Here is a 17,347-nt window from a genome sequence, read left to right on the forward strand (position 1 = left end):
TGATAGAGAGCATGTGGAAAAAATGTTGTGCTTTTGTCCGGTGCGTCCCCATTCTTCTCAAATCTGGTCCTAAGCCGCCTGACTAATTGTAATAAAATGAAGAATAAACTGAGAACTCAGAAGTCTCCTGTTCATCATTCCCCGTCAAACGTTTGGCGCAGAGAAAAAGGTGAGGATTTTGTGTTGGAGTCAGATAATTTAATTTTAAAGGTTTCCTCAATGCATTTCTCAACATGGGCTTTTATCACTACATCCCTCAAGGCACAACACACAGGAGGGAAACTATACATGAAGAGCTCTATTGTGCTATGTCAGGGAACTTCTAATTAATAAGATCCTGTATTCTGCCCTATTAGCAAAAGTCTCACGCATTTGGCTGGTGGGGGGTAGTCCAGATGTTTGTTGTTAGAGCCAGGACACCCAGAGTCCTCCTGTGTTTATCACAGTGCGGCGCTGAAGTGAACTTTCCATCAGCACACCCCTCATCACTGTTCCCCCTCCCCCGCTCCCTGAAGAGCAGTGTCCTCTTTCAGGTGTCATCGGTCAATGACTGTGTTCTTTCTTTACAGGGGTTACAAATGAGGGCAGGCTCTACCTGAGCTTGAACTTGAGGTTCAGTCTTGTTGGTGCCCTGCAGCGTGACGGAGACGGGTGAGGGGTCATGTTTACATAGCTGAGGGTTATTAATCAAGTCCTCCTGGGTCATTCCCGTACAATGATATGGTTCCTGGGATACAAATAAAGCAGCTTCAGGGATGTGATTATTATTTAGCACTAGCTGAGGACTTCATCCAAAAACCAGTGGCTGTAACATTTACAGAGGGTAGTTAAGCTTCTCTTATAGCCAGCAAAGTGCAAAGAAACCCCCAAAGTCAAACAAATGAAAGTAGAGGGAACTATTCAGGGAGAGAACAAGGGTGGGTGGCATAAGTTTATGAGATATTTTGTGTGTGATGTATTTCTGCTGATGTCAGCATACCTCCAAACCAGAGAGAGGGAGAGCAGGGCAGCAGTTCAACGTGAAAATGAGCGCACTTGGCAGTGTTGGTTTTTGAAAACTGTTCAAGAACAACAGTAAGGCAGCAGCAGCAGAATGCCACGGGTCCCAGACATCCCTTGAGTGTGTCCTTTCCACATTATTTAGAGGGTAGGAATGCTGTTGCAGCACCTGCTCCACACAATGCTGCAGCTCTTGTGTGGAGGCAGATAAATGATCTGCTGGACCCTCCTCTCGCCTCCGCTCTCAGGCACCATGCAGAGAGCATGAAAAGGCTGGGAGATTATGCCTCCCCTGGGGCCTGCCTTCAGAGGGCCAGGGGTTAGAGGCATACAGAGAAAAAGTCTGCAGGCATGCCGATTAAATGGAAAGTGAGTTTTAAACTTGCACACTTAGGACACATGTGCTGGGGTCTGCTCTCTAGAAATCCCTGGAATATAAATAGAGACACCTGGAATCAAGGGGATAGTAAAACTGAAGAAGTTCTGGGTGAAAGACGACCAAAGTTCATTGTAATGAGTGATCTTGTACCTCCACTCTAAATCTTTTCATTGGAGAAGATGGAAAGCTGAATGAAGCCATTCCTCTCTTGTGGATCTTGCAAAACACGTCTGTCATTTCATGAACAAACAGTTGAGTGTTTGCTTCTTCCTCCAGATGGTAGACTTTCCTCCCCCTCATTTCTTTTTGTTCCTCTTGCCGTGTTTCTTGTTGTCCAATCCCTCTGGCCCCCAGAGCTCTATAGGCTACAGTGACTGATTTACACTCCCTTTACCTTGTGGAGTTAAATGCCAAACTAAAAGTGAAACTTTTAGCCTATCCCAGTAAACAAAGACTTGACTGTGCTAATTAACTCCTGGTAGAGGAGCAGCTCCCATCTGAGACTCAGCCTCTGCTCTGTTCTAGTGTACAATCCAAAGAAATCACAGACATGTTATGCAACAACACCCACATATCTTAAGTTTCATACCAATGACCACATTTCTCTGCTTAGATGTTGATGGAAAGTTGAAGGGGGATTTTCCAGATGAGGAAGCTGCTGTTCATCTCCAAATGCTAATAAACACTAAAAGGAAAATTAAGATGTGAATCACATGTTAAAGACATCACATCACCACTCTCACCTGTGCAGTAAATATGAAGTTGGAGCCAGCAGCATAAACAAAGCATAAAGACTGGAAACTGGGAGTTAAAGACAACAACATTTTCTTTCCTGCATCTCTAATTTGTAACACGTAGAATCATAGAGTTTTTCCACTTGCTGATTAGTAAAACGGGAAAAAAGGTGCTGGTATACAGATTTTGTTACTTTTAGACAGCCTTACCAGCTTCTTCCCCATTTCCTATCTATCTATTTCCTAGCTGGCTGCTAGTCTGACTTACTGGATGTAGACTGTTGGTTTAAGCTTGCCACAAAGCGGTGTAGGAATGAGTCCTAAAAGCTGGAAATGAGTCACAATTTTTGCACTTAGTTTCTCATCTTGAAATCAATGGGTTTCTGGTTAGCTGTCTGCATAAGGTCTGCATTAACACAAGCTTAAAGGCATAGTTTGGGATTTAAGACACTAAGTTGTGTGAAACACTTGCCAGTAGTGTAGTGCAGTGGTTCTCAACCTTTTTGAGTTGCGACCCCCAATTTAACATGCATGTTGTCTGTGACCCCCCACCCCCACCCCCTCTTGTCTCTTCAGTTTTACTGGTTTCAAGCTTTCGTTTGCCAGCTCTTCAGAACAAATGACACACTGTGGATATTCTGTGTTGTTTTTTGTCATGCACGAAAAGCCATACTTCAAGAAGTCGAGCTGATATGTACGGAGCCTAGCCGGTGTCAGCCCCACTGCCCTCCGTTTCTAGAGTGGTCCCGTTAGGTTTTCTGGTGGTAGACCTTGGGAACCCTGCTGCTGCTGCTGATCCAAGTCTGGAGCTTTTCTTTGCAGCCATCGCTCCATTTTTCCTGCATCAGTTATATGTTTGTTTATTTTTTCCACTGTGCTCACTGAACAGAATCTCACGCGGACAGTTCAGATCATACAAACTCAGTTGATACGACGCATTTTGGACTAATAATGAAGCAGACAACAACTAAAAGACCTCCCTGTCGGAAATTATGTAATTTAATATTCATTTTGTGCATTTATATTTTTTCCAAAATGATTTGGCAACCCCCAGAAATCATCTTGTGACCCCAATTGGGTTCGGGACCCCAAGGTTGAGAATGGCTGTTGTAGTGGATACAAAGCTATTGGCTTACTTGTCGAGCTTCGATGTTGGAGTTCCTGCCGGGTCCGGTCATAAAATAGATAGTTTTAGAGAGAAAATGGTCACCCAATCCAAAACAATGATCCTAATGCATATCAGAAACACACTTTTTACTTGGCACTATTTTATTTTCAAGAATAAGCCATTAAATACAATGACAGCACGTAGTGTTATTAGCACATGCATTTAATATATTCATTAACATAGTACTCGTGACCCTGCCAGCTTGCGGGAACCATCTATTCTATGATCAGAATCGGCCAGAAATCCGACACCAGAGCTCAGAAAGTAAGCTAATAGCTTCCACAACACTACTGGCAAGTATTTCAACTTAACGTCCAAAATGACAAACTGTCCCATTGAGACTTTTTTTCTACAACAACAAATGTAGTTTCATAAAACTAGGTTCTGGAACAAAGACCACCCCTCAACCACATCCAACTTCCACACAAAAATAGACGACTTTAGCACATCCGATTCATTGCCTTTACCTCTGACTCTGTTTTCACAACCAAACAACATTGAATCGTTGTCTCTCCCTACCATCCATCCGTCCACAAACATGATGTCTGCAATAATCCCTTCATCTCTCCGTCCCCCATCGACCCTCAGGCTTTGATCTTTCAAACCTCATCCGTTTATTCTTTGACCCCTCATCCTTTCACCCAGGACCTCCTTCCTCCCCTCCTACATGATATCGGCTCTCCACCCTTAGCATGCTTTAAACTTTTCTGAACTCAAATCTATATTGGTGGGATCTTTGTTGCTGAAATGTCAGTAAAGACCCCACTTGTACATTTTGAAGCTTTTACACGTCTTCAAAAAGCAGGTTGCTAACAAGTTGTGGCGATTAGATTTATGCTTTAAACATCATAAAACTGGTGATCATTTGTGACGATTATCTTGCTGAATATTACGTATATCAAACGTAGAACATATATCAAGTTGAGGTAGGTAGGGGAATACAAACTAACCACTGTGGAAATGGGTCTGGCTCTGCCGTAGCTTTAACTGTACACTGTAAAAAATGTCTGTAGATTTTACGGTGAAAAACTGCTGAACCGTGACAGTAAAAGACTGTAAAATGATAAATGGGTTAATTCAGTTTCAGAAACAACAAAACACTGTAAATGTATATATCAGCCAAAACAGGGTTTTCAAAAAAAATTACATGACTCCACTGTAAAATACACTGGCAATATACTGTAATACATGCCATCACTGTAATTTTTTGCATTTATTCTTTTTGAAAAATACTTTTTCTCACTGTTAAATGTACTAAACACCATATCTCTAACAAAAATATACTGAAACATTTAATGGTAAAATCTTTAATTTATGCAGCATTTATAAAGTATTTTCTGGTCAATTATATGGCAGAACAGCGTTTCTTTTGATGGAAAAACTTTTTATTTTTTACGGTAAAATATGGAATAAAATGACAATCTTAAATGTGAAATCAACAGTGCTAATATCATTTTACCGTAATATTAGAAAAGCGTATTTATTACGGTAAAGTTCTGGCAACCACAGCTGCTGTTTTTTTACCGCAAAACAACATTTTATTTTATTTTTTTACAGTGTACAGATATGAGAGCGGTATCAATCTTCTTATTTAACTCTTGGGAAGGTAACTCAGTGTATTTCCCACAATTTCAAACTATTCAGATACAAAAATATTCTCAGGGGCGCACTGATTCCAAGTAAAATGAGTTAGGCCTCATAAAGATGCATAAGCACTCCCTGTCTTCACCTTTATTATCACTGTGCTTAAGTGGAATCCACAAAAAAGAAGCAGTGCCAACTCTCGCCCTCCCCCTAAGTCTGGTGCCCTCTATCTCTGAACCACACACAGCATCTAAATTAATCCTATTACTTGTCACAGCAGTTTAGAAATAAGCCACAGGGATACAGTTACGATCGATCAATCCATTGACACACTACTGCATCTCTTACAGAGTTCTTGCACAGTTTTAAATTCAAATTCAATACTTTTTAAGACATTTGCAAGACCTTGACAAATATAGTTTTAGACAGAAAAAAGCTTGAGACTGTTTCTTTGATAGAAAAGAGAGACAAATTCTCCAGTCATAGATTGAAAAACAAAGCTAAACTTTTCCTTTCTTCTGCTTAATGCTGACAATTCAAACTTTTCCACCAGACAACTACCCAACCAGAAAACCGCACACTAATAAGCTTCATAATAAAAGCCCTAAATACATCGTGTCCCAAGTAGGGCTGGGCGATATATCGATATAAAAGATATATTTTTAAATGTGATATTGAATTAGACCATATCGCATATATCGATATAATTCAAATTTGCACTGTGATGCTTGCTCCTGCTTTTATTTAAGATATGTTTATATTTAAATGTGCACTTTATGCAGCTTTAAAAAAAAAAATACTTATACAGTATTTATGTTTACTTAAATAAAGTGTTTCAATAAAACTACTTGTGACATGTCACATTTGGCTTTGACATTGACTGAACATTTGCTCTCACTTTGCGATAAAAATATTTGGATATATATCGTATATCCATATTCAGCCTAAATATATTGGGATATGAATTTTGGCCCATATCGCCCAGCCCTAGAAACCATAGACTGTATAAATAATGGATGTAGTCCATCACCCGTTGGTTTGTGGACTGCTCATTTGAGGCATCGAGTTTGGCGTTACACCCGTCGCCACCTTGTTCTCGGAAACAGGGAGCAGAGCGTATTTGGACTGTGGAGGAGCCAGAGGGATGTGACGACACTGACTACACGCCTCGTCATTAAATAAAAATACAGTGTGAAATGGTCAAAGCTGTGAGACAAAACAGAACGGAAACACGGCCAGAACTTCGACAACTCAAACACATTTTGGTAGAATGCAGCATAAGGCACTTCTTGGTGTGCCTCACTGCTCAGACCCGGAGGTTGCCGCGCCTGATGGAAACACACTATGTGCATGTTGTTTGTTTTGACGAGAGAAACTCGCTAATTTCAATGCTGGTAAATTGTATTTCACAGATACCTGAAACCACACGCCCACTTCAACTGAATACCTTACGTTTTTTGTGCTGCTTCTAGTCAGAATACCTTGCAAACAATGACCTATAGGTGATAGAATAGTGTAGGATTTATATCATTTCTCCGAGACCCCAGTCACGCCCTCATGAGACAGAGCCACTTGTTTGTGTGTGAGTTGAACTGATCGCACGCTACTGTACTTGATAATTGTAGTCTATCGTGCCATGAAGCCTGGATGCAGGTGACAGATGTGTTTATGAAAAGCGCAGAGACAATCAGCGCAATGAACACCAGATGTAACACAGACCTGCCACCAGCCAATGCGTATTGGACCCAGACTGGACATGTTCATATGGGTCAGACCTCATTCTGTTTGTCTCTGTAGACTCCAGGTAAACCAGGGAGTCCTAAACTTACAATGGGCTTCATGATCAAACTCTCTTTCTCTTACTTTCTCCACACAAATACTTGTTAAGCTTTCAACACGTACAGTAGTGTTCAAAATAATAGCAGTCCAATGTGACTAACCAGATGAATCTAGGTTTTTAGTATATTTTTTATTGCTTCATGGCAAACAAGGTACCAGTAGGTGCAGTAGATTCTCAGAAAACCAACAAGACCCAGCATTCATGATATGCACGCTGTTAAGGCTGTGCAATTGGGCAATTAGTTGAAAGGGATGTGTTCAAAAATATAGCAGTATGGCATTCAATCAGTGAGGTCATCAACTTTGTGAAAAAACAGGTGTGAATCAGGTGGCCTCTATTCAAGGATGAAGCCAGCACTTGTTGAACATGCATTTCTCTTTCAAAGCCTGAGGAACATGGGTCCTTCAAGAACAAGACATAGAACACATTTATGATGATTTAAAAAAAAATACTGCCCCTAAATGTCAAAGATCTGTGTTGTGACATATATGTCACATTGGGCGTTTATGGTATTTATGTTTATGGTATTTCTTACTTTAAAATCAATAAACTTGACGCCTTTTCTGCTTACAAGAACACAAATTTGCCCTTTTCTCTGCATCTTCACAACATACAACAAATTTGTTAAATTGATAGTGCAACAAATTCCTTTCCAGATTTGTTTAAACAATGAAAATAATTGAGTATATTTGTTATTGTGACAAATACGTCACATCAGTATTTTCCATGATGATTTTTAGGTTAAAAGCCTGATGTGACGTATACATCACAGCAATATTTTTGTATCTTGTTTTAAATTAACTTGTTCAGGAAATATGGTCAAAACAGGTTAAATGCAATAAAGGACATTAACGGAATAGAATTGTTCAATGGGTTTTAACTTAGCAAGTAACAAAGAAAAGCTTTTTAAAATTTTTAAATTTTGTTTTTCACATTTTTCAAGTCACTTCTTGTCACAGTCACATGGCCACCACACCAGGGTGTTGAGTATGTGTCGCTTAGGGGTTTAATGAGTTAATGTGAAGCATAAAGCTGAATATGGGAGATTCTAGAGGATTTAAAGTGTTTGTTACACCCGTGTCACCGTGGGTTCTTATGGGTTAATCCCTGTTTTAACCCAAAATATATAATCTGTGACATAAACAGCCTGTTGAAAGAATAATGACTTAAGGTCGCTCAATTTTTTAAACAGAATGTAAATGAGGACAAAAGGCATGAAAGCACAACACCTCGACTGTCACCTTCCTCTCTAAGCCTGTCCTTGGATGAGACGTGACTGAGCAAGCATTGAGCCTTTCAGTGGGAATATTCATGGAGCTTGGTTGCTAAGATCCATAGGACGGGGGTGCCTGTGTGGTATTCTTCATTCGGGGGCAGAGAGAAAGAAGTGAGCAGAGATTGATGAGAACGGTCAGTCTGTTGTGGTTCTCACTCAATGGAGCTCAGTCAGAGCCTTTGTGGTGTTGAATTATTTGCCATTAGGCTATCAATGGAAGAGCAGTGAAAAGACTTTGGAACGCAGTCTGCATAGATTAGACTTTAGGGTTATAAGGAAAGTACTGTGGTTGCGAAATTTGTTATTTAGAATCACCTTAAGGCAGGTAGTAGTGAGGACTTTATTCATATGAGTCTGACTGGATGTGACTGAGTTCATAATAACAGCATTAACAGATGTTTAGAGAGTATTTAGAGACATCTGCTACCTAAGGAAGCCAGACCTGCAGACACTGATTATATGGTTGGACCAGAGACAACAGACACAGAGATAAACATTAAACCAATGGCTTTGTACTTTAAAAGTCCAATTACACCCTTACTTCCACCAAAATGAATAGTTCCCAACCGTAGTGGAGCTCAGGCAGGACTGACCTGCCACACACGAAGCCTGTTAAATAAACTATAACACAACAAGGCTGAAAATTGGGAAAGTAAACCACATCAAGCCTTCATAAGTAGCATGGTGGAGTTTTCCAGGCATGAAGCCAGAAGTAAACAGAGTCATTTTACTCTAGAAAGGATTATAATTCATTATGGTTCATTCCACAAAGGCCTTCCTAATGCAATAACCTGCCAAAACAAGCCTTCTTTCTCATGACACGACAAACAGCCAGACATTTGTTTTGCTCAGGTTTTGACAGCTGATTGGACTAAATGAAGAGGCCCTCTGTCTGTGACCTTGGGGCAGTGTTTATTTTGATGCCTCAATCTGTTGTCAACATGAAATCACAAAAAAAAACTTGCAAAAAATATATTTATTTCTATATAAATACATCTAGATAATCAATATCAAAATTTCAGTTGCAAGCAATGTTATAATAGTTTTGGATTTTTCATTAGTTTTAGTTTTGATTTCGTTGTCAATTTTTGTTTTCAAATTCAGTTAGTTTTAATTAGCTTTTAAGAATGTGTTTGCTAGTTTTAATTCATTTTTATTTTTTGGAAAATGCTTAGTTTTAGTTTAGTTTTTATTAGTTTTAGTGTTAGTTTTAGTTATTTTTGTAATGGGGTATTTGTTGGGTGCCAGATTCAATAAAGTCACAATAAATGTTGCCTTTATTTCCTTTGTCTGATCCATCTCAGCCCCAATAAGTTTATTAAGTCTTAAAACCAGATAGATGAAATAGATTTCATATCAACCAAAAAGGTTTACGTATGGAAAAAGTTGACAAAGATGAAAACGAAGGACATTTTCACTATAATTTTAGTTAGTTTTAGTTAGTTTTGTAACCACATATAGGCTTTCAGTTAGTTATCGTTTTTTTAAAACTCTCGTTTTTATTTTTATTTTAGTAAATGAAAATGCTTTTTCAATTCTAGTTTTCGTTATTTCATTAGTTTAGTAGTTAAATATAATAACCTTGGTCTAAAGGCAAAAGCATTCCTGTGCTTAAATTCCCTCCTCAGTCTCGCTCCAAGAAACATGTTTCTTTGTCTTGATGTAAATAACTGTAAAAATTGAAAGAGTCAAGCAGACTTTTCATTTCTTCTCATAGAAACTAATGGTGGTGCACTTAGTTGAACTTGTAGACACTAAAAATGATTGAAGCTGCTGTGTGCAAAATGAAAAAATGCTGCATGTGAGCCAGTTTTCCGAGGGTTCTTACCTGTAGTAGAGGATCTCTGACTCCAGCTGGAGGACGTGCCTCTGCAGAGCCGGCACATGACTGGCCTTGGCTTCCAGTTCCTTCACCTTACTCAGACCACTGAGCAACGCCTGCCTGGCCTCCTCCACCTTCCTCCTCATGCCCACCTGCTCCCTCTTCAGGGCTCGGTTACAGTCCTCTAGAGCAGCCACAGTCTCTTTAGAGCTCCACAGCTCCTGCTCCAGTCTCTCATTACACAGCATAGCCTCCTCTACCTGTCTGTCTCTGGAGCTCTGCAGCAGCTCTATCTCCTGGATAATGTTCTGCAGGCTTTTCAGGTTGCTGTAGGTGCTGCTTTTCAGGTTGGTGTTGCTCAAACTTTTCTGGGCTGCTTGTGTCTGGTGGCCAACGAAACAGCCTTCCTCTGGTTTATGTTTGGAGTGGCTTTTCCATAGTCCTACCTGAAGAGGAGAGCAACACATGATGATAGGGGACAGATCAAGATATTCCCTAAATCAGCGGTTCCCAAACGTTTTTAGCCGCGCACCCCCTTCTATGTCCCAACCGTGTTGACGCACCCCCAATCCCCCACACCTTCAAAAAAACAAAATGCAAAAAGCTTTTTTATAGCCATATTAAAGGCGACATGTTTAATCATGCTCAAATGAGAACACACATATAATTAAATAATCACCATTACGGTCTCGCATTTGAATTAACCTGAACACAGTTTCAATATAATGCAACAAAGTTATGCGCAAGCTTCCACTTTTAAGAGCAAAGAGGATGATGACAGGCTCAGGATCAGAGGCAGAAAGCACAGAAGTTGGGAAAATGAAATTGCATCAAGTTTAAATAAGCGTGGAGCTAAACAATCCGTCATCATAACACAGGTTGGAAAAATGGAAGAAGATAACTTCTTCTACACTTCATTTTAAGATGAAGTGCATTTTGAATAGCCTGCATTTATTAATTAATTAATATTACAGTTTTTGATTTTACATTTTACAAAGGAAATGTTTATTTACACTTCTTTATTGTGTGGGGGAAAAAATGTAATTGTGTAATTATCAGACCGCCATTACATTTTTCATCTCGCGCACCCCCTAGCAGCAGCTCATGCACCCCCAGGGGTCCACGCACCACACTTTGGGAATCCCTGCCCTAAATAATAGTATCACATCATTCAATAATGATCAATAAGATCAGAGCAGACTGGGTAGAGGAACATGGAATAAATATCTCTGATGCAACCTGTGATGATGCCTCGGCTTATTTCAGTTCAAAGTTCTCCAAAGTTCTCCATCGAACCCATTATAGCAGAGACAGACTCTCTAGGATTTATTCTAGAAACATGTGAACGTTGTCATATAGCTAAGGTTGATCTGACCCATATGTTCTGGTCCTGTAACAAACTGTATAATTTTCGGACTACGATATTTCAAACTCTATCTGAAGCTTTTAGCAGATATCCAACCTAGTGTTGAAATGGCCATATTTGGAGTCCCAGGAGATGGTTCATCAATGACAAATACAATTAAAAATGTGCTTGCTTTTTCAACTCTCCATGCCCAGAAAAGAAGTTAGAAGTTAGAGTGGAAATCAGCACATCCACCCAAAGCCTCTTCCTGGATGAAGGACCTGATTCTATTCCTTAAGTTGGAAAAGATAAAGTATTGCATTAGAAGGTCGACCCAAAACTTCTATAAAGCATGGGCCCCTCTATTATCTTATTTTGAGAAACTTACAGCCCTCCCACAAGATTAAAAGAAGGCAAAACAATTAAAAAATTAAAAGAAGCAGATAGCCTATTTGTACTGTCTTGATGTCCACTTTTTTTTTTTTATTTTATTTTTATTTAATTTATTTTAGTTTATCTTTATTTATTTTTATTACAGCATTATTTTAACCTTGTATATATTTTCATGCCTGTGACTTTTTTTTCGTATAACATTTGAGGTGTGCTTCTCACTCGAGTTTATTTTCATTATTTTATTTATTTATTTTCGTATTGACAGCATGATGGGGATGGGTGTGGGGGAAGAAATAAGAAAAATTATGTATGTTGAATATCTGTGATCAATGTTCATTTCTTCAAATAAAAACGTGTTAAAAAAAAGATATTCCCTAAAACCCTTGCTTTATCCTGTTGGTATGCAAATAATAGTCAAGTCAAATAAAAACTCTTCAAATAAGCTAAGGAGTCTGCTGATGTAAGTCATTATTAGAAGATATTGGACATCTTACTCTCTAAAGTCCATTCAGTGAAATTGTAACTATTGCTTGATGCCTTATAGATTATTTGTAAGCCATTTGTAGGAGCAAATTGTCAGGCTGAAGAATCTTTCTCGCAGGTTAGTAACTGATAATGAAGTGATAATGAATCAAGATTATGAGTTTCTCACTTTACAAGCCATTGAGTCTGTAGTTATAGAGGACACAGTTCTCAACTAACAAATCATTTTAAATTAATTCTCAGGTTCACTCTTATCCAACGCGTCAGTCTTTAGATCTTCATCCTCCAAGATTTCTGACATGCAGAGGTCAATTTCTTGTTCAATTTAGAGAGACTAAATTATGGATAAATACCTTTTCCCATCTGGCAAAGAACTCCATCTCTATCAAATGTTTCAAAAGATGTCTAAAAGCCCATTTAACTGCTTTTTTTAAATTCTAATTCACACACAATTACACTTTTATACCAAGTTAATTTTTGTTTTTTATTGTTTTTGTTATTGTCATTATAACTTGTTGATGTTATACATATGTTTTTTTCTATTATCAGTTTATTACTTTATTATAACTATGACATTTTGGGTGGAGGCTTTAAATGAGCCCATCTGGGTTTTCTGCCTCTCCCTGCACTTTACACTATATGTTATATTTGTCATTTTCCGTCATTCTAACTGTGCAAATAAAATAAACCTAAACCTAAATAATGATAATGATGACAACGATAATGATTAATAATAGATAATTTAGTAATGCTGAGTCCTGAGTTAAAAACCAGGTTGGATTGTCAGGTTGTGTAAAATCCCTTCCACTAGTTGACCTTCCTCCAGGATAACACACTGCAAAAAAAGAAAAGTTGGGTGAACTCAAAACTTCGATAAAATTTTAAGTTGGACAATTAAACTAAATATTTTAAGTTTTGTTTTTGAGTTTGCTCAACTGAATTCAGATTTTTGTCAACTCAAATGTAAGTTGTACCAACTTATAATTTTACATTGTAATAACTTTTAATCCATTACTTCTGCTAACTTCTGCAATGTGCTGAATTGGCACGATTGTAAGGCCGCTATGAAATGTCAGCTAATGTTGCTACCATAGACTGTATAAAATATTGCTACCACAATTTTGAGTTAGCATTGATACGCTAATGGCTACTCTTGTAGCTGTAACAAGCAGTGCCGCTAGCATCAGTTAGCCGCTAGCTTTCGCTAATGAATTTCACCGCTTTCCCGCATTTCACAACAAAGAAATAAGAGTTAGCAGAACTAGTCTCTTGTTGTGAACCCCAACTTAAAGATATAAGTAACAACAACTCACAAACTTGTTTTTGAGCATACAACTGGCTTCCTTTGTTGTGCTAACTTACATTATTGCCCTAAATGTCAATAATTAATATTTCCAAGTTTTACCAACTTAAATCACTGTTTTAGGCCAAAAAATACAAGTTGGCTTTTTTGCAGTGCAGTTGCTATTCTTTTATAGGTCCCTGTTCAGTTCAACACTCCTCCAGTGGACTGTTTGGCCTTCCTCAACCACAATCCAATGACTTACGGACATTTATAATAACAGAAGACTAACTTTTTTCTCTTGACTTGTGAATACAGTGAGAAACCTGGCTACCACTTGAATTTTACAAAGAGTTCATCACTTGTAACCAGTGGCTTTATCAATGGTAAATGAATCACTAATGCTTTGGGGCAGTGTGCTATCAATAATCTGGCCATGTATCATGATTAAGTATTTGATTCAATATATTGCGATATTATAAGCGAGGAAATGTATTGCAATCTTTGAATCTATTTTCATGGAAAACTGTCAACTGTCATAGTATAGTGAACCTGTGGTGGAATCTATGTACATTTACTCAAGTACTGCACTTAAGTACAATTGTGAGGGACGTGTACTTGAGTATTTCTACATCATGTAACTTAACTTCTACTTAGCTACATTTTGAAGATTTTCTGTATTTTAGACTTAATATTATAAAGTAATGTTCATTTTTAGTCTTAATATAATGCTATCTCACTTTTTTTTTACTTCATCACTATCTTGATAATAATTTCTATTATTTTTATGTTTAAATTAGTATATATATCCAAAGCAGACTGTGATAAGTGCAATTACTGCTTGGTTTGAGTTGGATTTTGTGGTTTTTATATAGTTATTTGTCTGAATTAAAGCAAATTTGAAATCTAAACCTTTGTCACAAGATAAAACAGACATCAAGGAGTTCATTTTTGGTTTTAACTCAATTTTGACCAAAAATGTAGTTACTGCAGTTAGACTTTGTAGGACAGTAAGACAGCAGACTGTGGTAAGTGTCTGTTTCTTTCTGAAGAGTCAGTTTTTTCAAAATTTTGTTTCAAAACAAAACTCAAGTCAGTTTTTTCAAAATTTTGTTTCAAAACAAAACTTCTCATCTCTTCTCTGACATGATTTTGACATCAGATGATTTGCTACCACTACACTTCATAGTGATGTTTGTTCAAACAGAGAGACTGTTGTCTCATCTGCTTGGTTTTGAGTTGGATTTTGTGGTTTTTATATAATTATTTCTCTGAATTAAAGCAAAATTGAAATCTCAAACTTTGTCACAAGATAAAACAGACATGAAGAAGTTCATTTTTGGTTTTAACTCAATTTTGACCAAAAATGTAGTTACTGCAGTTAGGCTTTGTAGGACAGCATAGTAGGGTTGTCAAAAGTATTGATACTCAAAAAAGTATCAATACTAAAACGTTGTATCAGGATACAATACTCATTTTCAAAAGTATCGATACCCACAGTATACACAGTGTTAGTATACATAAGCATAGTAAGTTTACATAAAATTTGGTGACTGAAAAGTGTGATTTTCCCAGAATGAAGCAGAGAAAAGTCGACCTGCAACCAAACAGCAACACGTACAGCCAAAAATATTGTTCTAATTGTTATTGTTTATTGTATTTATTTATTTTTTGCACTACCTCAGACCTGAGGCTTGTTATCATAGTTGCAGTTTCTTTTTGCACAACTGTTTTTTATTATAAATATTGAACCTGTGGTTCTGTTAATTTTTACGTGTTGCTTTTTTTTTTTTCTTGTTTATAAAAATATTTTTGTTTTTATCCTTGTGGTATCGAAAATGGTATCGAGTATCGAATATTTTCCTGAGTATCGGTATCGAGTTGAAAACTTTAGTATCGTGACAACCCTAGGCTACAGTATAGACATCATATTGTAAACTGAAGCATGGTTTTGTAAGTTTTGTCCCTCATCTTGACAGAATAAACAGCAACACAGCAGCAGCAGCAGCAGCAGCTCTCACCTGCAGAGCCAAGCAGCGGGCATCACTGCCCTGCAGGGCGGCTCTCATGTCCTCTATCAGCTCCCTCAGACTTGCATTCTCATCTTCTAGTTTGGCTACTCGGTCCTCTGCTTCCTCCAGCGCCACTATCTCCTCATAACACTCCTTGGTGCAGGAGCCGTGCCTGCAGCCGGACGCGTGCCGCTCCTCCGAGGAGGAGCAGGATTCGTGGCTCACCGACGCAGACAGCAGCTTCCCTCGCCGCCTCAGAGGGCTCCTCAGGCGGATCTGAGTCTCGATGTGCTCGCTGTCCTTCCCGACCAGCAGGCGGCCGTTCTCATACTGACAGCCCGCCTTTGTGCTGAAGTAGCCGCACAGTTTAGCGTGGAAGTGTCTGAAAGTGAGCTCGTTGGGTAGATTGTCTAAAACCCCGGAGCATTCTGTATCCTCCGACTCTTTGTTTAGTCCCAAAACTTCACACAAGATGTTAAAATCTTCCACGGGGATTTTTCCTCCACCTTGATAGTCCATATGATGAAATATCTCCTGGAGGTATTGATCCAATCCGGTAGCCAAAACTATAATCTCGTTCTCCACTCCTCGGTCCAGTCCGTAATGGTAAGCCAGAGTGCTGACTATCCATTGTGTCCTGCGCGCTGGTCTGCTGTATGGATCAATGGAGTCTAGAGCATCCATAACTTTTACTGACACACATCATAGTTCCTCAAACCTAACACAGTCACTTTGTTTCTTACAGCATCGTCCTGGGTGTGTTCGTGTTCATCCTCTCAGTAGAAGCTCTACCAGACTGAAAGAGAGCTGAATGAGGCGTGTGTTAAGACAGACCACTTTTGAATTAAGCACTGCCCCCAAAATCCAAAACCAGGGGTCCCCACCAGGAGTCAGAACATACACATAGCCTACTATAACGGTTTCATAGTGCCGTTTGCCAGAGTGTAATTGCCACCAGGTGTGTAAACTTTTGTCATTCACTTGGGTTAGACCCTGTTAAGAAGTAATATGCCCTAGAGACTAATAAACTGGGGTAGAGGTATACCCTATTTTTTCAGCTAAAGAATTTACTGCATTATCTTTAAGCAGGGGTAAAACACAAGGGTCATATAGGCTAGGGCTGGGCGATATGGACCAAAAGTCATATCCCGATATATTTAGGCTGAATATCGATATATATCCCGATATTTTAATCGCAAAGTGAGAGCAAATGTTCAGTCAAAGTCAAATATGACATGTCACAAGTATTATTGAGACCATTTATTTATGTGAACATAACACAAATACTGTATAAAACAGGAGTACTTAAAAAAAATTAAAGCTCCATAAAGTGCCCATTTAAATAAAATAAAAATCTTAAATAAATATAGCCTATGAAATAAAATAGGCTAATCTTTTTCTGAAAGAAATATATTTATATGAGAAAAACTTAACTATATCGATATATGTGATATGATCTAGTTCCATAGGCTATCACATTTAAAATTATATATATATATATATATATATATATATATATATTAATATATCGCCCAGCCCTAATATAGGCCTTGGGCTTTTTGCACAATTTGCACCTTACTTTATGTCAGGCCTGGACATGAAGGAGGACTCAGATGCAGAGCGAAGATTCGTGTGGACTTTATTAATCCCTCTTATCCTCAGGACACGGTGATAAAATAAATGGCTATGAAAATATCCTATGAGTCTAATAAGAACAAAAAACCACTCCAAAAGGGAGGGACAAAACAGCAGACACAAAAGGAAAAGAAACCAACAGAACATCACTCCAAAGGGAGGAAAAAATGCTAAGGCTAAAGATACAAAACAAAAGGCACTCCTAAAAAACGGAGGCTGATACTAAATGCTACACGATAACAAAAAATCACTCCAAGGGAGGCTGAAACACACTATGGCACTAAGTACAAACTAAGAAAACTATGAACACAAAATCACTCGCCTGGAGGAAAAGAAAACAACACTTCACGAAGATACAGAGACAAAACTTGGACTGTGGAAACTGGCTTGGGTGA

At 38.3% G+C, this 17,347-nt stretch overlaps 1 protein-coding gene across 2 annotated transcripts in view; it reads right to left on the bottom strand.

The window, feature by feature from the left end:
• Window positions 1–16,950, bottom strand: part of efcc1 (EF-hand and coiled-coil domain containing 1) — a 30,117-nt gene extending 13,167 nt beyond the window's left edge. Inside the window, exons 1-3 of one of the 2 annotated variants that reach the window (XM_059329598.1) lie at window positions 16,897–16,950; window positions 15,327–16,124; window positions 9,809–10,248 (exon numbers count right to left, since the gene is read on the bottom strand). In XM_059329598.1, coding sequence (XP_059185581.1) covers window positions 9,809–10,248; window positions 15,327–16,001 — 1,115 coding nt within the window. In that variant the 5' untranslated portion in view covers window positions 16,002–16,124; window positions 16,897–16,950. Of the gene's footprint in view, window positions 1–9,808; window positions 10,249–15,326; window positions 16,153–16,896 lie in introns of those variants that run through there. The other variant, XM_059329597.1, reaches the window with a different exon arrangement.
• Between the last annotated feature and the right edge of the window lie 397 nt (window positions 16,951–17,347).

Source organism: Centropristis striata, chromosome 3 (genome assembly GCF_030273125.1).
Source record: "Centropristis striata isolate RG_2023a ecotype Rhode Island chromosome 3, C.striata_1.0, whole genome shotgun sequence".
Taxonomy (NCBI): domain Eukaryota; kingdom Metazoa; phylum Chordata; class Actinopteri; order Perciformes; family Serranidae; genus Centropristis; species Centropristis striata.